Genomic DNA, 21,640 nt, shown 5'->3' on the forward strand with positions numbered 1-21,640 from the left:
ACAGGGTTTAATGCTTGGATGCAGAAGCCAAACGGAGGGGATTTGGGGACGGGATGTATCTGTAAATCTGTCAAAATATTTCTACAAGACAGAAAATATGCTGGAATCAGACTGTGGCTGGGGTATTAAGCTGTTGAAACAACATGAAAAATTTTCACTGGAATGTTAAGGAGGCTTACTGTGCAAATTTAAGCCAAGGGGCTTGGTATTCTTTCGACTGAAATCGTTGTCAGCCTTCATAGACAGTGGCATGTCTACAAACACCATTAGCTCAAAAATTTAAGGCTCATAGTTAAGATTAAGCAAGGGTTTTCTCGAGGGAGAAAATGTCTATTTATGGAGCGCAGATGATCAAAGAAACGTTAATTCCTGCTTCTCCTTTCTTAATTTTTTTTTAAAGAAATCCATCACATCCTCAGTATTTGTGTGTAAATCATTTCTTTTTCCAACAATGCTGTCTGTCCTTTATCTTTGGATGGCCAAAGTGTAAACATTTAAAAGATGACCAATTAAAGATATTAGGTTTTCTCAACAGCGGTGTTTTTTCTCGCTGCAGTACAGTACAGGATCTACATCACACATCATGCTCCACTCTAGATCTCAGAGCGTCGCTGAAACAAGGGCCCAATTTCCCACTTCCTTCTAGAGGACATTTGTTAAAAAATAATGACAAACTTCAAAGCCAAGATGTGGCTTCTGAATATATTCTTAAAGAAATTTATTTTACACCTCAAAACAAAACAAAAAAAAAAAAGAAAAAAAGGATAGGGATTAGGGATGTGGTACATTGGGAATGTATTGACAACTGTAGTTTACATTTTTTGGTGTAAGCTCAGAGAAAAAATGTTAATACAGTCATAATAATTGCACTTCATAAATCTAGACTGATGCCAGTATTTCCCCACAACAAAGCTGCGGCTCTCTCTCTCTCTCTCTCTCGCTCTCTCTCCAGTTAATAAATTCAATTTACCATTGAAATTTGACTGACAAAAGAAATGCTAATTTAAGACCAGAGGACTGCTGCACTGATCCAATTTTTCCTCTTTCACTTGAGTCCCACAAGGCAATGAAACATCGCAGTAATTTAAGTGCAGTACATTCAAGGGAATCTCACAGTCATTATAAATATTTCACTGCTCTGAATCATCAAGTTAAGACTGGCCCAGGCTGAATGCATCCCAACCAGGCGCTGAAATGGACAAGGAAAAGCAGTGAGCATCGTCTCATTTCATCTGACGCCAGAGGACGGGGGCATGATTGTTTTCATTTTGTTTTAGTTTGCAGGATCAGGGGTGAAGAGGACCCCCAAAATTAGGATTTCCATTTGTGTCTGCCTCTCTCTGTCATTACGATAACACCTGACAGAGGAAGGGGCCACAGTAACTGTAACTACAGTTATAAAAGAGTCATGTGAGAACTTGATCTCTGCCAGCTCCAGCGAATATCTAAAGCCTCCAATAAAAGGAAAAAAAAAAAAAAAAAATCTCCTGTACATTACTCAGATATGATGTTTATATGGGACTGGTGAATCAGTTTTTTCAGTCTTGGTGGCAGAAATCTTGTAATGACACAACTGAAAAAAAAAAAAGTCTGAGGATTTTGAAGAACACAAACTAAAATGCACACACGCGCATGCACTCAGCCACATACACGCATTAACATACACGTAAGGTTATGTAGATAACCCCCCAATCACATTCTTCATTGTAACATTTCTTTTTCTTGTTTTTTTTTTTTTTGCAACATTTTCTTTTTAAATAAGTATTTCAAGATTTATTGTAGATTCCAGTGTTGGTTAGGAAAAAAACAGAACTCTCCGACCAGGTTCTTACAGAACCAAAGCAGCGACTGTATGCCTCACACCAGGACATAAGAAACTGCACATCAGCTTGAGGAAGAATTATTAAATCATAAAAACAAAAGTGGAGAAAAAAAAGAAAAAAAAAAAGCATTTGAGACACTTTTCCCCATAGCAGCCAATGCATATAATATACCTACAAATATATAAAACAACAAAAAATAGGTTCAAGTTTTTCAAGTTTCTTAAATATATCATCTCCAAACTACCCAATTCCAAACTTCAAAGTTAACAAGATTCAAGCAGTGCAATTTATGTATCAATTATAACAGCAATAATAACTAATGTTGTACTATCCTTTAAATTCAGCCTTATGATCCTTGTACATAACACCCGAACACTGCCTATAATCTTCTCATGTACCAGTACAGTTTGTATCTGCATGTCTATGTGTGTGTTTATGTGTAGCACTGTTACAGAGTTTTGGATTTTGAGAGCAGCCCTAAATTTTGGCCCTTTTAAGACCATTTCAGTGACAACCTACACAGTAGCTTCATCCTTAGTATTTGGAAGGGGGATACAAGTGGCATATGCACTTCATGTCAAGCTATGATTCTCATCAAAAAATGCAAATAAACAAAAAAATAAAATAAAAACGAAACTGAGGAAAAAAAATAAGTCAATCCAAAATTCCTATTGGCAAACCACACAATGGAACATCTGGAGAATCTTGAAATCCCTTTTCTCTCCCACTGGCAATGACTACCACCTTTCATATTTGGGATTCCCATAGCCTGTCTTGAAACCACCAAACCTAGGGTCAAACAGCACAACAACTGCCCTTGTCTAAGCTCTCTCACTAGTTAAAGCAGTGCCACTCGTAACAACTCTGTACCCCAAAAAACATCTTAGTTGTTTAACTTTGATTTTCTTCACAAATTCACAACTCTTTTCCTCCTCTTCTTCCCCCCCTCTATCTGTAAACAGGGAGGCGGATGTGTGCATGCTGGTGGTCTAACAGACGTGGCACAGAAACAGTCTCGTAGCCTTTGCCAAGCATCTGCTCCTTGATGCAGGGTGGGTGGATGTCGTTGATCAGGTACTCCAGAGACTGCAAGCTGCTGCTCAGCACGGACGTGTTGCACAAGCTCTTGCTGGGCAGGCTGCAGCACAAGCCTCCCCCGCTGTCTATAGCGGGGTGGTGATGATGGTGGTGGTAATGGTGATGGTGGTGGGGGTAGCCCATCTCTCTGTGCCCCGTGGCTGGCCCTCCTGTGGAGGTGCCCAAAAGCTCCTGGGGGTTGTAGCAGTCACTGTCGGGTGTCACCAGCACACTGTTCCACGGCGGGGCAAAGTATTGACCCACTGAGAAATTTCCGTGCATACCCACGCAGTTCAAAGGGGAGGAGCTGACTTTGTCCAGCACACCTCCTCCACTTGCACTAGCTGTCAGGTGGTAAGGTCTGGAGGAAGAGGAGGACACTTGGGTGGCCATAATCCCTCCCCCTGGAACACAAGTTTCGGGGGACTTGCTGATGGCACCCCCTCCTCCGCTACCTCCACTGTACATGCGGAGGACAGCCTGTTGCTGCTGCTGCTGCTGCTGTTGTTGCTGCTGCTTTTGCCAAAGGATATAGTCCATACCGTCTGCGTACACTCCGTTTTTCATCACCTCGGCATTCTGAGCTGGCAGCCCTGGCCCCGTATATACAATGTTAGCCTGGGGAGCCATTCCTACCACATAGCCTCCACCTGAGGAGCTAGAGGAGACCCCCATGACAGTTGTTCCCTGCTTGGAAGGGCTGGAATTTGATGGCGCAGTGGCAGCCCCCTGACACACCTGCTGCAGAGCCTGGGCCTGGCAATGCTGGTTGATCTGGTAGATGATGCTCTGGATGGAGGGGAGGTTGGACTGTGCGGGCAGGGCCAGGCCTCGGCCCCCTGTTACAGGAATCACTGAGCCAGCTACAGTGACATTTGGGGGAACTGACAGTCCGGGGCCTTCCGGAGGCTTCGAGGGCCCAGTGTGGTATACCATTTGGCCATGGCCACTGGCTAAAGTGCTACTACTAGGGGGTGGGTACGGGGCAACAGCTATGTGGGCCGGAGAGAGCTTAGTCCGTCTGCCTTCAGAGTTCTTGAGAACACCTTTCGAAGGGACAAAGGTGGATGTTGACGATGACGAGGAGGAGGAAGCCTTGACAATGGCGAGCAGGCCCTGGTAGCCCCCCGTGTGGAGATGTGGGTAGGGACTGTAGCGTTGCCCTGTGGTGTCATATCCATTCACAGTCCGGTTAAGGTGCTTGTGCTGGGGAACCCTGATGTTGGTGGGGAAGATCTTGATGGACAGAGGGCTATTGGCCGTCTTCTGAGCATAGGCATCAAGTTCCGCTGCAGTAGGGTAGCGTGGGGAATGCGTGGGCACCAAAAGCTCACCTACGAGACACAGGAGAGAAAAGTATGAGTGAAATGAATGATTGAGACAAAAAAAGTAAAATACACAGATGGCTGTATGTGTAGAAGAAAAGAACAGCAGACCAGGGGTTTAATTACCAGACATATCCAAGGAGCCGACAGCAATGGCAACCACAAAGTCAGATCAATCAATCAATTGCAATAACCACTACTTTGCTGCAACAGTAAAACCTGGCAGCATTACAATGGCTACATCTAAAGCACACTGAAAAATATCAGTGTTTCTACAAGAGCAGGTGAATAAAACCAGATACAAACAGCAGAGCAACCCAAACAGAGTTTGCAAACTGTAAATCAGGGCTGACATTCATTTACGCTCCTTCGCTCCCCTCCTCTATTTGAGCTTTCTTTCCATCTCATTTTCACACCCTCCTGTGGAAGTTCATCCCTAGACAAATGGATCTTTTTAAAAACTCATTCTGTCAAAGCCTGGTACCTTAGGCGCTGTTAAATCAGTGCATTGTGAAATTAATTCGGACTCTCTTTAGCATTGAATTGGGTTAGCCTTGGATACCAGGCAAGGAGGGACGAAGGGGAGGGGATAAAAGCTTGTTTAATTGCAGTGGCACATTTGAGATTTATAAGTGGTATCACTTACTGGGTCTTACCCTTGGCCACAGAATTTCCACATTTATTCAATCCAGGAGTATGTAGAGAGACCCTCACACACACACATACAAAAAAAACTAATTAAACATCTATGGGGAATTTCTAGCCTGGTTAAGGTGAACTATATCAGAATGGGACAAGTCAAGAATGCCAGAGTGCTGCGATATGCAAACTTGTACAAGGATAAAACTGAGAGAAAAATGGTTTGGAGATGAACACATGGTGAGAAGGATTAAACAAGACAGAAACATATCATTGTTCACACAAATTAAATCAAATATAAGACACACCAGTGGTTTGCCCTTGTGTGACTATAAAATATTTCAATGATAAACGCAGAGTGGCAGAACAATGTGTTTTGCGCACATGTAATATATGTAGATTGTTACTAAATGTCTTTCATTTAAATGTACAAAATGATATGTGATGGAACACACAAAAGGCAGGTGCACGCCACCATCACAAAGACTTTGCCATTAATGTACATGTAAATGCTCTGTTTCACCATTTGCCATATGAAACCACTCCAATTCCAAAATTCAATTCAGCAGTGAACGTGGCAAGTGAGACTAGCAATAGCCATCGCTCAATGAGCCAATGCTTGGCCATTGTGAATTGAGGTGGCAAACAGGAAAATGGCAATTTCTAAAAACCCCACCATGTGTCATTGTTTGGGGGCTGGGCATAGAGGTGAGGGGCCGCGGTGAGATTGGATTTAAACGACATTATTCAGGCAATTTCATGGCTACTTAGCTCAGTGCAACAAAAAGGGTGGGGGGTTGGGAAAAGAACTCAATTTACAAGCAATATATCAGCTGCCACAAATGACTTGCAACCCCTTCAAAAATGACATTTTTATGCAAAAGCTAACAAAACGCACAAAAATTAACTGCCATAACTGTGCCGTCAGCAAATGTCCTGGCGACCTAAGGAGTCTGCAGGGTGCAGCCTGTGACTAGGACTCACTCCATTTCCTTTCCTATTGCAAAATCATTTTAAAGGAGACTCCACAGCCAAGTAGTCACAATTCTCATTTCTTTGCTCCCATTACAGATAGCATGGGGAGTTCATTTCAACAACCCTATGGGTCTCCCACTGTGAAAATGATTAAATCTACAAGATCCATATCATAAAAGAAATAAATTGGGAATTAAACAGCAGAGACAAGAGACTGTGAATTTCCCAAGCCAAATTTAGTGCAAGACCTATTCCAATCAGTTTGCTCCACCCTTAAGACAACATGCTTTCTAATTCACAAACACTGCACACAAATTCAAAATTTAATTTGTAAAAAACAAAAAAACAAAAACGTCTGTCTTTAATGACTTAGTTTTAATCGGAATGAGAGAACCTGGTGCCATCCTAATGGGCTAGGCTGAGTGTGCCAGGCCAGCCTATCTAAGATCTAACCAACCTTACTGAAGCAAAGCTCTGCTTCCCTGGTGACAGCAGTGCCATTTGCTTTGATGTTCTGACTTGCAGTAGGAAAACTGACAGAAGACTTATTTCATTTGCTCAGAAGAGAAAAACATACTCATTTCAAAGCACATTGCTGGTCCACATGCAAATGGAATGGCAGCATTTTTTCTGATCTTCTTTACATGAGGGCAGAAAAAAACATCTTTGATCATCACATGGTCTAAATGAGGAAAGATACTTGGCTTTCAGGCATATCAAGGGCCTGTGCCCTGCCGCCCCTACAAGCCCCCAGCTGCAATATGCCCATCATTCCACCTAATTACTGCCACATGAGAAAAAAAAACTATAAAACAGCCAGGAAATTCATTAAAGGGTGGCTAATTCTATTCCTTCTCACTGACTGAGTCCATATTTTCCATGCCTGAGCCTGCATTTCTTCTCAGAGAGAGGAGGAAGCCCTCTCCCTCCGTCTTTTCCCAGCTTGGCCCTTGTTTGTCAATAGGCAGAGCCTTTGGCACACCAACCTGGCATCAAAGGGTTTCACACTTCACAGGCCACAGGGATTAGAGGCCTTTCAGGCCTACAAAACCCATCTCAGCTCCACAAAGGCTTCCGGTTATTAGAACCCACAGGCATAAAGGAAGAAGAGGAGGAGGAGGAGGCAAATGAGCATCTGGATGCTTCTGATTCCGGCTTCCTCTTTAAAAAGTTCCATGGTATAAATTTTATAGCAAAGTTGATTACAGTAAGTATGGCCACAGACCGGGGCGTAATTTCACTCTCATACACACACACTGTTATACACACAGTGCGTTTGATGTGCAGGGTCTCCACATCTCTCTCCTCCAGAGCAGTAAGTCTATAAGTGAGGACATGGGGGTTAAAGGAGTGAGTCTCTTTTTAGGCTGACGCTCTGTGACTTATTGGTTTAGGCTGCAGTAGATCATAGCTATGAGCAGCAGCATACAGATGGTGCTGGCTGATAAACACCCTCTGAGGCAGCCAGCAATGCCCCCTTTGGGCTCACCCTCACCTCCTCATAAGGTAGGGGGTTTCCTGCACCTGTGCACACACTCTGGTGTGGATTGTGCATGCAAACACAATGCATGAAAACAAAAAAAGGTGCAAATATACACATACGCATGCATTTGCTTTCTCTCTCTCTCTCTCTCTCTCTCTCTCTCTCTCTCACACACACACACACACACACATAAACCTGCATCTGCAGTTGTGTGTCTCATTTGCCATCAGTGGAGCATGTTGTTATCCTCTGCTCAGCGCTCTCTCATGAAATGTAGGGCAGGGACAACAACAGGTGCCTGTGCGGGCGACAGCCTGCAATGCCTCCTGGGCTAAATGCTTCACACTCGCTTCATTTCGACATGCGACAGCCTTGTAAGGATTAATTATTTCCCCTGGGGATGGAAGAATATGTTTTTTCCCTTCCTGAGAGCAGGAGGCTATGTGCACTCACATGCACATGAAACAGCTTATAGTAAATGAACAGGGAAACCTGGGCTAGCACTGCTTTATTTGCAATAAGCAAGAGAGAAAAAAAACTTTCACATGAAAGGAATGTAAACAAACCAAGCATATGATTGAACCGCACTGGAGATGAGATAAAAGCTCAGGCAAACACATGCATTAGTTCTGAGAGATCACGCGCGAGGGAGCGGAGATGGCAGGGAGGCAATTAATGGGCTGACCTTCGTCCTTAATCACCCAGTGCCTGGCACACAATGCCCATGTGTCAGAGCAGCACATCTCTAAATGCCACCCCTCATTAGCACGATGCACGCAGTGAGAGAGGCTATCTGTGCAGTGTTACACTCTCCAGCGGTCAGACAGAGATAGCAAGGCTGGGATAGGATAACATGGCAGCACAGAGCCGGACTGAGCTGCAGTGGGGCCATGATATGATCTAGAAATCCCATTTCACTTGGAGGATGGGCACTCTCCTTTCTCTCCATTTTTGATTGGCATGAAACTCCCCAAGCGCAACGTCCTTGGTGTACCCGGTGCTGTCACTGTGATTGTGTGCGCGCTCGTGTGTGTGTGTGTGTGTGTGTGTATCTGTGTGCATTTGGTGAAGGGGGTACCCAATTCTGAACACTCAATTAACACTCCTTTAATTAGCCAGCAGTACATTTTGAATTCTGATGAACTAATTTTCTTGGTGTGAGGGTGGAGGAGGCGGTGGAAGGGTGGGGGTGGTGGGTTGGTGTGAGGAGGAGGCCTGGTAAAGATGAGGTCCACTGGGTACAAAACAGCAATAAAGAGGGAACTGGTTAGATTAGACTGTAAAAAATCCATTAAATTCTGTGCACTTCTTCCAAGTGAGAGGTCAAATTGTGTTGATCACAAGAAGCAAAGGCAGACAGAGAGAGTATGAGAGCAGGGAGTTAGGTGAGGTGGAGAGGGGGGAGGAGAGGGAGGAGAAGTGGAGGGAAAAAAAAGAGAGAGGAGATAGGGAGTCAGAGGCTGTGTGAGAGTGCAGCACCAAATCCAGAAGACCATGAGAATGCTTTGCATTTTAATTAGAGGTTTAAATGAATAAGCAGAGGAAAAAGTCTGAGAGAACCGCCTGAAATGCCCTTGCTCCCATTTATTAGTGTTCCGAGTGTTCTAAAATTATGAGCAGGTTGGAGAAGTTTCTTCTTATTAGTGGAGAAAACGCTCCAACACATCAAAAAGCCCTCGGCGCTTTCTCACTCACTCCTGCAAGACTGTATCCCTACTTACCGCACACTTTGATCCCCCTCTGACCATGTTCATTGGTGAGCGGGGGAAAAGAGTGCTTGTTTAGATGAAGGGAGAGGAGCGTTTGGTTGAACTGCAATTAAGCTTTCACAGAACAACGAGTGCATAATATACATAAACTTTGGCCAAACAAAGAGAGCAGTCTGTGATGAGGTTAGAGCAAACAACAGGCACTGAGATTACCAGAGAGATGAAAGAAAACAAGAGGTCAGCTTCAGTCCAACGTCAACCGCAATCTCTCAGAGCCATCTCCCCTGAGAGTGACAGTCCCTGCTAAATGTGTGTGAGTCATTAGCTGCTGCGCTCATCATGTGTCCTTTCGCACGCAGCTATGTATGCTCGGATTGCATGCAACAAAGGATCTCCACAGGATTAAAAAAAAAGGAGATTCTTCAATTATGTGACATGAGTTTAAGACCTCCATATTCTACGACATTCCACCACTAATGGACACTTTGCCCTTAACCTCATTGTAATGAAGTTGGTCAAATTAATAATTCATGGCTAAAGCAGTCTTCAAATAGTTCACATCAGAATCCCCCAGCTTGGAAAAAGTCTGACCTGTCAAATGCGTTGCAGCCTAGATTCAACAGCATTGTTCCATGGAGGAACCCTTGACCTGTGGCTATTGTTTAGCTCTTAGCAGATAGGATCAGGGTCTATGACATCCTCTCCCCACCTCTGTTAGCCTGCTGTAAAAAGAACAGGCAGGCGGGGTGGGGGGGTAAGGGTGGGCTGGGGGGGGCTAGCCAGAGGCAGCTTCGCGTCCTGAACAATACCTGCCTTGTGCTAATGGAGGTGTCATCTGGCACAGGGCTGATTAGTCAGCGATTACAGCCAGGCCTCAATTGCCGTGACAACTGCTGCAAACACAATGGGCCCTGATAGAGCCAGCTGTTTGGTCCTCTGCAATTAACCCTGCATCCCACTCGTCTCCGGCAGTGCGCAGCCTCTAATTGACTATCGGGCTCACAAAGCAGGGGCTGTCGGCCAGACCCCCTGGACATAGACCCCCCCCCCCCCACCGCCCCTCCGCCAAGGTAGAGATGATAATAATAGAGGCGTCCTGTGGACTCGGCCGCCAGTCAATCAAAGCCTCAGTGCCCCACAGGAGCTTCCTGAGGAGAGAAGAGAGCAGAGGAAGCACATGTATGAGCCAGTGATCAACAGGGTAGAGCAGCCTTGCGGGGGGCAGACATGTTGAATATGCCCTCAGCCAGAGTACTAATCAATTCAAGTGCACGTGAGGGGAAAGGGAACCCTGCTGCTTGCTTGATATCAGAAAAGCCATTTTTAGGAACACTCATCTCCCTCTGTTCATCTCAAGGCTGATTTTCTGTGCAACAACATGGGTAGGGGTGGGGGGGTGGGGGGGAATCAAGGCAATTATTTGTCAGGCCTTTGCTATCTATAATTGCAAAGATAAAAATCAAACTGCAATGATTTCTCAGAGGATAGAGCTCTCTGAATTCAGGGATGCTTGTGTCATCATAATCATCAAATGAATGCATATTGCAAGACAGCTGAAAAGAAAATGTGCTTTTTACCTAACTCCTCTCTGTCTCTCTTAATTCTTCATGTTTATTATTGATCAGTTGACTTATTTATTGTAATTTTTCATGTAACTTAGTTAAATCAAAAAATTGCATCAGACACTAAATAGCAAGAAAATTAGGCATTTAATCGAATGAATCACCATGTAAACAAAAGCAGTAGTTGGACAACGTTTTTCAACAGGGGGTGCCATACTGCAATCACATATTGGGCTTTTAACCTGCCAACATGTTTCACAAATAGCAAAGAGGATAATGAGAATGTTAAAGCAATCTGCACACTGATCCTTCACAGGCACGCAGACATGGCACAATGTCAAAAATGGATTTAATCATTAAAAGAGATTTATAAAAAAAAAAAAAACTTGGACAAAACTCCCAAATCTAATCTTTCATTTCATTAAAGCCAATCTCATCTAAGATTTAATCTCTCCATTTCCTGCACAAGCAGATAGAAGAAATACCAAATTGAGAGCCTAATTTTGGCTTCCTCCTCGCTCAGACTGCAGCATGAGGTCATTTAGTGAGCCTGCAGTGAGGCAAGCGCATGCATGTGGTTAATACAATACACTGAAACAGAGATAAGGTCCACAGGTACAGATGAAGGAGCAGAAAGTGTTTGTCTATCAATATTGTAATTCTTTTACAGTCTCACATGTGTGCATAAGGTGGTGGTGGACAATGTGCCCTATCAAAACCTGCTAATTAGGTTTCAATTATAAAGGTTTCTTCCCAAGAAATTTGAAATATTATACCACCAGAACACTGTCATGTTTACATTTTCTCGTTAGAATTTATCTCCAAAGCCAGATGTTAGTGAATCAGCCATGAAAATTAATTAGCTGGTTTGATGTGGCAACCTCATGCTCCTTCCAGACAGACCTGGCTTTTATGAGCTGTAGGGGAAATTACTGAGAATTGATTGATCCTGAAGGACTCCTCTGTACACATGGCCTGGCAGACAGACAGACACACACATACACACATACACACTCACAGATCCCTGCTAACAACAGCTGATTCAAACATTTTACCCTCCAGATGAACCTGACATCCCTTCTCTCTCTCTGATAGTTACAACATCTATAACCATTATTTGTCAAAATCCATAAATCTAAACAAGCTGCATACGTGTTGTGAATTTCTTACTCCAAAAAGCAGGCGAATGACTATGATATACACTTAAAAATCAGGTCGAGTCAGAAGGACAAATCTCAACTTGTGTTCTCCGACCTCTAAAATACACCACTTTCCAAAACAACAGTTGCACCCTCTGACCCATAAAGCACTGGAATTACAGACGGTTGAATTTCCCTCTACGCGTCCCTTGATCTTTGCACTGCTTTCTCTCTTTTTCATCCTCTTTTTATTTCTTGGTGCTCTTCCTTTTGCTTCATCCCCCCTCTCTGTCTCTTCCATCTCCCTCTCTGAGTAAGTGAGTTTCATCTGGGGTGCTTGCCGGGCGAAATCACCTCAGGGCGAACACTTTATTATCTGTAGTCAAAGCGTCACCACAAATACCATTCTACACACACAAGTGTCACTTTCCATTTGTCTGCACTCTGGCTGCATTAGCAGAGCCTAGCCGGCCCAGAGCCTCATCTCAAACACGCCCGGCAGAAGAAAACCAACAGCGTGGGAAAGCACTCGTCCTGCATTCCTGCCCCATTAACACCACTGGCACCACCAGAGCAGACCTACTGCCTTTCTGGGGAATTAAAAACATTATCATCAGCGCTAACCTTTCAGAAGATAGCTTATGAAATGCCAAAAGCACAGTCTCACAGTCTTTTGTGTTACGTTCAGTGCAAGAAATCATAACATGCATGACAGGCAACTAAACACAGCATCCCCCTTTAATCCAAATCACTGCACGTGTTAATTACTGATGATCTAGCTGAGCGTCCAGCAGAAACAACACCAGTGGGTTGTTTATGTCCCTCTTTGAGCCACAGAGGAATGCAGGCCAGCAGCAGCAGCAGCCATGTTGGGTCTTTTGTGGGACACCCGTGCACCAAACAAACACAGAAAACTGGGGCAACATGTTTACCTCACACTACGCACTTCACTCCATAAACAAAATGGCCCAACAAAAAGAACTGGCTCCATGTTTGTTCCCATGACAGCCACCCCCCATGCCCCCACCCATCCCTCAAGAAAACAGGCATTTCAATAGAAAAATATCAACTTTGAGAATTTCACAGTGTGAACAGAGCCCCCTCACAGCCACGACCTCATTTCGGAGTTTCACCAGGCTCTTTCCATTTGCAATAATTTATGGGCCTGGATGGGCAACATAATAGATTATAAATGGGAAAAATAACTATATTCATCACAAAACTGCTCTCTGTTTAATAATCAAGTCTGGCTAAAGGGCTTAGTGGAGTGCATGGGTTCTGTATAAATGAGGGGACCGAGGCCCTGGTTTGTGGGCTGCCTGTGATGAGCCAGCCCTCAGGCCTGCCTGGGCCACCCTCATTGTGCATACAGCATGGTCTAGAAAGCAGAGCTTTATCAGCAAATACCCCGAGTCAGCACAAGCAGCGGGGTGGTTATGCGTTGCGACTGGCACACCAGCCGATATTGTCATGTGCGATTAGGCCTGTGCTCATGAGCCTGTGAACTCATTCCTATGGCATCAAAGTCAACCCCACCCCCTACTCTCCTCCATTTATATCCCTGCCTCTCTGCTGCCCTCTCCTCTTCCTCTAGGTTTTTTTCATTTTACATTCAGCCCTGTCACTTCACAATATACCCTCAATGAACCTTGTGAAAGGCTGTGCACTGCTGCAAACAGATGCCGAGTGTGAATGAAACAACAGGTTAGACTGGTGTGATTTTCAAAACAAATCTCAGCATGTTAATTAACTCCATCCACAAGGGTCAACCACAAGTTAGAGCTAGCCGGTGCACTGAGAAGCAGCCGGTGCCAGAGTTGTTTTGTCTCAGTGCACCTCTGCAGATGACAAGGCTGATAGAGAGGAACAAAGGGAGGCTCACAGAAGAAAGAAAGATAAACTGTAAGGTTAGTTATGGGGAAACATCACAAAGAGGAAACAGAGATTAAACTGCTCAGTGATGAGGCAAAGAACATCGCACGACACAGAGCCAAGAAAGAAACAACAATCCTGACCTCAAAGATTTATGTCAGGCCCTCCCTGTCCTGTCTTTAAGAGAATATGCCGCGCTGTGACACTATTTTCTTAAAGGGCTAACATGTACAGCTAAGAGCCAGCAGCATTCACAGTCATGCACAAACTCAAACGGACACGGTAACAACACAAACACACACACAGGTTTAGAGTAAAGGACCCCAGAGGTAGAGATTGTGAGCGCACACAGAGATAAGAGAAGGAACCAGAGCAGAGAGCAGAGAGGGAGGGAAAAAAGCGGCAGTGAGAGGGAGAGATGAGGGGAGGCTAGAGGCGCCTGGGCAGGCCTGTCAGACCGGAGGAAGTGCTGGTGCACAGGCCTGCAGGTAAATGGAAGAAGAAAGGCGCCTGCAGGCTGCCTGAGGCAAGCCTGGGCCCTTCTGTTCTATCATTTAGGAGACAAGTCCTCCACTGATTCCCAATTAATATTTAACACTGCACAGACAACAAGGCACTCTGCTGCAGTACACATGCCAACGAGAGGAGAGGAAAGGAGGGGAGAGGAGAGGAGAGGAGAGGAGGGGAGATGAGAAGGGGGGGTGGGGCATGGGGGGGTATGAACTGATTGGGAAAAGGGATGTATAAATTGGTAAATTTTCAGTAAGATAAAAAAAACAAGATTTTATGTCAGTGGAGTTTCAGAGGCTGAGATTTAGCCAAAGCAACATGTTTTAATTTGAGTATTCCTTGGAGGTGAAGCCTGCAATGTTTCTTAATTAATATACTATAATGCCATCCATCTATTGGACTGTGGCGAAACATAAAGACAGTCACTGGGAGGTGTTTTGGGTTTCTTGGGTCACACCTCACCAGCTAACAGAGCCAACATACTCTTTTATCATTTCATTAAGCAATACTTTTGCTTTCAAGTTACCTGGTGGGTCAATAACATTTTCACTGCCTAGCAACAACAGAGAGGTAAAAACAACTTTAGAAATTAGACTCTTGATGCTCAGTGATGGAGCTCACAGATACAGGCTTGGGTTTGTAGTGTTTCCTCTAGGGTTAGGGTTGCTGGAAGTCTGTTCAAAGGCCTTGAGGTCCGGTGGAAATGAGGATTCAGAGTTGGAACTGGCAGCAAGAGGTCAGAAAAAACACGCCCTAAACCTAAAGGCGAATTTCAGTAAACTAAAATGACGATGCATCCAGTGCATGCGAAGATGGCCCTCATGAGAATGAGCCTGAAGAGCACACCACAGAAACTGTAGTTAAATGTCCCACAGGAGCGATGATTTCAACATTGTGCTGTGGTCAGCCTCCTCTGCCAAAAACCTCTACGCTATTAGAGCAGACTGAAAAACCACAGCCGGGGACGGTTTTAAAATTTGGTGCAAGTTCCCGACCCGCTCGGACTAAAACACCAAACTGCTCTGCTGTCAGCTTTTTGGTTTTTGTTCACACATAACTTTTTGAAATTTTTCCCAGCCTTACTGCACCCCATACAGAGGACCTCTAGCAACAACATGCTGATCAATATTCACCTTCTGTGAATTTCAATCATGACTGAGAGGTTAAAATGTCTGAGCCACTTTACAAGTGGAAATGCACACATACAGCTATAGCAGATGTGATTCATGTAACCAAAAAAAAAAAAAAAACCTGTGTAGGGTTGTAACCATCTATGACCACAAAGTAAATTAGTTCTCTAAAGCACCAAACAAGATTTTTTGGATACTTAAAAAACAACATGATACATTTGTTTAGCAGATAATGATCCATACTTTTAAATGTGCTGTAATTAGTTGAATTACAGCACTGATGGACTGACTGGCCAGAAATAGAGCAATTAAAGGCTGAAAATCTTTTTAAAAAGCAACCTGTCTTCCTACTTGCACACTTTGTAAGTCCAAATGTTGGACCAAGACTACATTTTCATTTAGAGTTTTATAATGATGAGCCCACTCAAAACTCCCCAAATATCCTGCTAGGAGTGTGCAACACCTCCTGAATGCCTCTCTTGGTCAGTCTGTGGTGGGCTCATCTCTGAGATGGCACAGGTTGAGAGTGTCATTTCCTGTGGGACAGCAAGGGACCGCGGACACTCTCTGTACCCCTGCTCACATCCCCCCACCCCCTACCCTGAGTCTCTGGCAGGCGAAGACAGAGGGTGTCGATGCCTTGCACCTGGGACGCCCAAATGCCAGCTCAGAGGCTTTGGATCCAGGAACCTGTTTTTCAACCCAAGTCCTGCTGTGACCAAAACTAAAGCAGAGCCCCTCTTCCTCAAGCTCACCTCCCAAGGCAATAAGATTGCTTCGCCCCCCCGTGTTCACAGCAGAAGGCAGAGGGCAGAGGGAAGGCATGGCTCTGTGGGACGCCACCAGCCGGAAATGATCCTCTGTGTGCCAGCGCTGAGACGCCAACATGACAGAAGAGGCTGTAGTATGCATGAGGTAAGACTAGTACAACCAATATCACATGGCTTTCTCACTGAAATGCACCTCAACTCTTTTAACACTCTGGATTTTGCAATATAGCAACGTGATGACAGTGTGAGTGATATTTTCATGTGGCTATGCAGACCCGACGATCTCTAAAATGAGATTGCATAAGCAGACATCCAGGAGGAGGTATGGGGGGCCATGGATAGCCGTCAATCACCTTTCACCATGAAAAATACCTCATGACCTCTGCTTCTCTGCTGCAGACCGTGGAATAATGACAATCTCTGTGGGCACTCTGTGGAATTCCAAATGGGAGTTAGAAACGAGGTAGTTCAATCAGTGGGAAAAGGTCAAGTGCATGCAGATTCTCTCTCCCTCGCTCCGTCTCCATTCCTTTTTCCCCCAGTTCCACTTTATGCCCCCCACCTCCAGGGTACTGAGGCAATCAGGGTAAAGGTTGTTATTTCTGCTGCTGCTCGTGACCACATTTAAATATTCAACTGAACCCCCCCCCCGCCTTTTTTCCCCACATAGCAGCCGTTGGAGTATCGTGCTGCAATTTGATACGGCCAACTAATTCCGCTGTTATGTCTCGCGCCGCCTCAGACAACAGTGGAGGAGAGGTGGCTGGAGGTCATTACCTGAGCATATTCCCTCTCACTGGTGGTGCAGCTTAGGAAGAGAGGCTGCTAAAAGCAAAGCAAACTAATGGCTCTGGCAGCTCTGCCTGCAGAGGCACAGGGCTATTAGGAAAACTACAATCCCCGGGTGAACCTCCATGTCATGTCCTGAGGCTGTGTGTGACAAGGCCAGGTTGTCTCTGTCGATCAAGCTCGAAGGGGGCTGAACTGGGCCTGACATAGCATGAACCTGGGATATCAGGCCTTCTGGGAACTTCTCATCTACACCTGGTTGATTGGCACCTCAGGCCTCCTGGGTGGTGTCACAGGGGGTTACGGCTGCAGGTGTTCTTGTGTGTGTGTGTGTGTGTGTGTGTGTGTGTGTGTGTGTGTGTGTGTGTGTGTGCCTCTGCCACGAGGCAGATTTGGGGACAAATTCTAGGCTACACACCAGTTGACTGGGGACATTTAACTGGGGACAAAACTGGTTTCCTGGGTTTTGATTCCACTGCAGTTTCATTAATCATGACGTGAAATTGTTTCTGTCTTAATTAGGGTTACATAAGTTGTTGACATGTCACCAAAAGTATGCTAAATCAACGTGGGTGTGTGTTTAAGAGTTACAACCAGGCACTGCTGGGGTTACAGACATGAGGGAACGCCCAGGTTTAGCCAAAAGTCTGATCCAATCACAGGACAAATATGGGAGTGGCAGTGAGCTGTGTGGTTTACTAAGGCAGAACCTGCAGCAGGTCTGGATAAAGAACACAAACATGCACACCCAGTGTGACAATGGCATTCTTAGAAAATGTCATGCTGGCAGAAATGTAACTGCTAAGTAATGAATAAACAAATGAAAACCTGCTGAAATCTGAAATCTGATATTATGTTGGAAAATAGCCCGGCAGAAATATCCCCATCAACCAGTCAATTGAGGGATTCTGGACCAGTTATTCTTTAGCTGACATGTGGCAAAGTAATTGCTGTCTGGGCCAGGGAGGAGGTAGGGTAGCGGTGGGGGCTGCTGGGCCTCCTGTCCAGCCATCTCAGTGTTACTCATCACCAGACTGGTGATCCTCCTTCTCCCCCTCCAGGAGCGGAGCCGTTACTCTCTCACCCCTGCTCCCCTGGACCTTCAGACACACACAGTGGAGGACGAAGATCAAGGAGAGGGACGGGCAGCGATAGGGAGATTGCCGCTGGCCGACGGCGGACAGGGTCAGTGGCATCCATTCACCCCTCTCCCCCTGCAGGGCCTTTCTCTCTCATCTGTCTGGATGGGTGCCCTCTCTCTGGGGCACAGCACGATGAGAGGCCCTGGCTCCACTGCCGTTTCTGCCTTTCATGTCTCCATCTAGGGCAGTGGTAGAGAGACGTGGAGGGGAGGACGAAGGAGGGGGCAAGCTACAAATGTCACCCATAAGGGGGGATTTAATTAAAAATGACAGGGGCTGGCGCTAGAGAGTGCAGCCACATATGCGCGGAATTTGGGCGCAGTGAAAGCAAGTGCCTATGATTTATAATTCAAGTAATGCTCTGCACTCCTTTTAATTCTACGGCCAAAGAAAAAAATATCAAAAGGCCGCCCCTGTGAGGCTAATCCAATATGATATTTTTAAGGGCAGGCGGTCAATGGCTTTTTGAAAAGCCAGCTTCTGTGTCTCCCTTTCTGCTTCTCTCTCTCTCTTCTCCACTTGTCTGTCTTTCCCCATCTCCCTCTGCCGCTCCCTCCTTTCTCTCCCCGCGCTACAGTACCCCCCACCCACCCCCACCCCGAGCCCCAGACACAGAGCGGGCTGTGATAATGGAAACATCCCGCACTCCGCCTCCCGTTTCTCCCACTAAGCTCTGTGCGCTTGGGGGAAATTGATTGTCTGGCGAGCCGATCTGAACGCTTCCAGCTGATGGTAGAGCCAGTTAAGTCCTTTTTTATTGAGGGTATGAGGGATTTTTAATGGGAGTCGCATCAATGAACTGTGCAGCCACTCGGCATCTGCATGCAGGGGCTTTTTCTAAAACCCTCCTCACCCTCACATCCCCAACTGCTCTGCCACCCCAATCCTCCCTCTCTCTCTCTCTCTCTCTCTCTCTCTCTCTCTCACACACACACACACACAAACACACACGCATGCACACTACTTCTGTGTAAAGGACAGCCCATGCAAATGACACAGCTCACCTCTACCTCACTCCCAGGTAATCCTCCTCCTGTGCTCTCACTCACTCTGTCTCTTTGAGGGGTGTATTCTGGTATTCAAGCCTCCTGTTGAGAGCCCAGGTCACCTTACCCACAACCCCCTTCCACATTGGCACAAACTGGGCCGTGAACAATCAATCACGGGGACCTGCTCAGCATGGCGACCTGAGTGTGCCCACTTCTGCGGCCAGACCCACTGTCTGCCTTTCTGCACCCCTTCTGGGCCTGGACGAACAATTGCCTTATTGAGGCCAAGAGCTGTGCACAGTGGTGGAAATCCAACACTTGCCGCCCCCCCCCCCCCCCCCCCCACACACACACACACACACACACACTCCCCCTCCTCCCCCTCCTCCCCCCTCAAGGACAGAAAGGAGGCTATTATGTTCAAACATCCTCATTATGAACCTTAAGTCAGTCGTGGTGGTAGTCTTTCAATCAAAGGGTTTAACAGGTGGAGAGGGAGAGGAGAGAGAGGGAGAGTCAGAGAGAGAGGGTCAGTAAGAGGGAGGGCAAAGGGAAGACTGGAGACTGTTCTTTTTATCTATTGATTTGAGTCCTGACTCCCACTGGCTGCTCCTCAATAAAGGACCCTGAGAGGAAGTGGGCTAATCCTGCAAAATTGGAAGGAGGGAATCGATTATGAAGACTGTTGAAGACTCCCTCCATTTCTCTCCCTTCCTCTCCATCTCTACCTTCTCTAATTCTATTTTGCACAGTTTCTCTTTGTCCTCCCATTCACTTCACCTCTCTCTGAATCCTCATTAGTGAGCCCAGTTGAACGCCACTCGACTGAAGAGCTGCCCCCTTTCCAGATGCACCCAGAGCTCTGTTTATTACTGTAGTTCCCCCCTCTGTTTCATGCATACTTATACGTCCCTCCATATGAAGCATCCACACAGACCAGAAAAAACAACTCCAGATCTGAGGACGGAGGTAACACCTAGTCACCTTGCTGTTTGTGACTCTCCTCTCCTCTGTAGGAGGCGGCTGGAGTGTGATGTTGAGCTGAGAAGTAGCTAATTGGCCAGTGAGGAGTTGAGAAAGAACGCAGGCACTGCTTCATTTCTTCACCCAGAGCCAATCAGAGTCTCTTTAAAGCCTTTCACTGGGCTGGTTACAGGCCTGATACAATGTCCCACTGATGAAGAAGCACAGTGCTATTCCCAGTAAGCCTCTCTAAGCTGAGGTAAAAACTGCTAGGTTAGTGCTCCCCTGCTCTCCATCCGCCAGTCCTTTTAATCGGCTTGAGGTAGCTCCTAGGCCTGCCGTGTAAACAAAGGCCAATAAAGACTTGAGGAGAAGTTCAATAAGGAAGAAAGACCTTTCTTCCTCTCACCAGAAAACAGACTCTCACTGTATAAGGCTTATCCAAAAGCTTCAACAAAATTAGAGAAATTCACCTTCCAGATTCCTGACTGCCGCAGCTCGCTCTAATCCCAAACTGGTTGGAACTAGTTTCACCAGCTCTGTAACAGTTTTCAACCCTGGCTCATCTCTGTCCCTTTACACCATTTTGTGAGTGGACAGAGGGTGGTGCTCTGGGAGCAAACAGAGCAGCTGTCATGCTTTACAGGCGGCCGGCACAGCCAGGGCCAGACACTGTAAATGTTTACAGACCCTCAGGGTCACCCAGGGCCAGCGAGGCACGTTAAACACTGTCTGCTCAGCCCTGTTGCCACGACTGCACAATCAGCACAGCTAAACAGCCCTCCTCACAATAAGTAGCCAAACAACATGGCAATCCAAGGTCTAAGTGCAGAGCGAATGAAACTGTTTAGAATTCCTTGGAGTAGCGAGGGAACACAGAGACAAACAACAGAAACCGGAAAGTCTATTTTCCTTCACTTATTCACAGTCAGGGTTAACTGCTCGTTTCCATCATTCACCATGACCGATAGATTAAATACAAACGACAAACACAAGCCTCTCTCACTCCGTAGCTTTAAGTGAGCTGAACTCCTGACCTCCACCGCTCCCCGTCACTTGGTTAACTTACATTTCCGTCCAAGGGCTTGCGGTGGTTCCAGGGTCTTGCTGGCACACACCGGGTGCTGGGGTGGAGGGTTTTGCCTCCTCTGCAGACAGGCCAGCATGGTGAGGTGGGCACAGTACTACAGCCGGGGGAGTTCTGCGGCCAACCTGGAGCAGAAAAAAAGAGCAAGAAAAGGGAGAAAGAGAGGAAACGTTGAGCGAGTTAAGCAGGATGATTCGAGGTCAAAGCTCCACGGCCGTGTCCGGAAAAGCCGGCAGGAGCTGGCTCTGGGCTAGATGGGCTAGGTTTCTCACCCAGGATTTAATTGGGAAAGCATGCCTACAGCTGCCTGCCTCTCAGCTCTGTGTGCTGAATGATAAACACACACCTGCACTGGGGCAGCACGGTTGACACGGGTTCAGAGCACAGTCCAGGCCCAGTCACTCTGCAGCTTCAAACAGCACATCCACACAGCCATTCAACCACATCTCCTGTCTATGAAACCGTCCTCAAAACAAACACACAGGCACACACAGAAAGTAGCAACACTCAGGCACATTCCTTCCAGGGCAGTGTGTACGTGGTGATTGATGGCATTATCTATGGACAGCAAAAAAAAATGGTAATGCTGAGAAAACAGCAGTCTGTCTGCTACAACTTAACATGCAACAGCTCTGGGGGACTGTCACGAGAGGCCT

At 46.2% G+C, this 21,640-nt stretch overlaps 1 protein-coding gene across 1 annotated transcript in view; it reads right to left on the minus strand.

Moving 5' to 3' along the window:
- Nucleotides 1–1,681: 1,681 nt before the first annotated feature.
- fam222aa (family with sequence similarity 222 member Aa) overlaps nt 1,682–21,640 on the minus strand; it is a 45,456-nt gene continuing 25,497 nt past the window's right edge. The window contains exons 2-3 of the mRNA XM_018669485.2: nt 20,967–21,109; nt 1,682–4,234 (exon numbers count right to left, since the gene is read on the minus strand). Of these exons, the coding sequence (XP_018525001.1) occupies nt 2,772–4,234; nt 20,967–21,063 (1,560 nt within the window). The 5' untranslated portion in view covers nt 21,064–21,109 and the 3' untranslated portion in view covers nt 1,682–2,771. The remainder of the gene's footprint in view (nt 4,235–20,966; nt 21,110–21,640) is intronic.

The sequence above is a fragment of the Lates calcarifer genome, linkage group LG13 (genome assembly GCF_001640805.2).
Source record: "Lates calcarifer isolate ASB-BC8 linkage group LG13, TLL_Latcal_v3, whole genome shotgun sequence".
NCBI lineage: Eukaryota > Metazoa > Chordata > Actinopteri > Centropomidae > Lates > Lates calcarifer.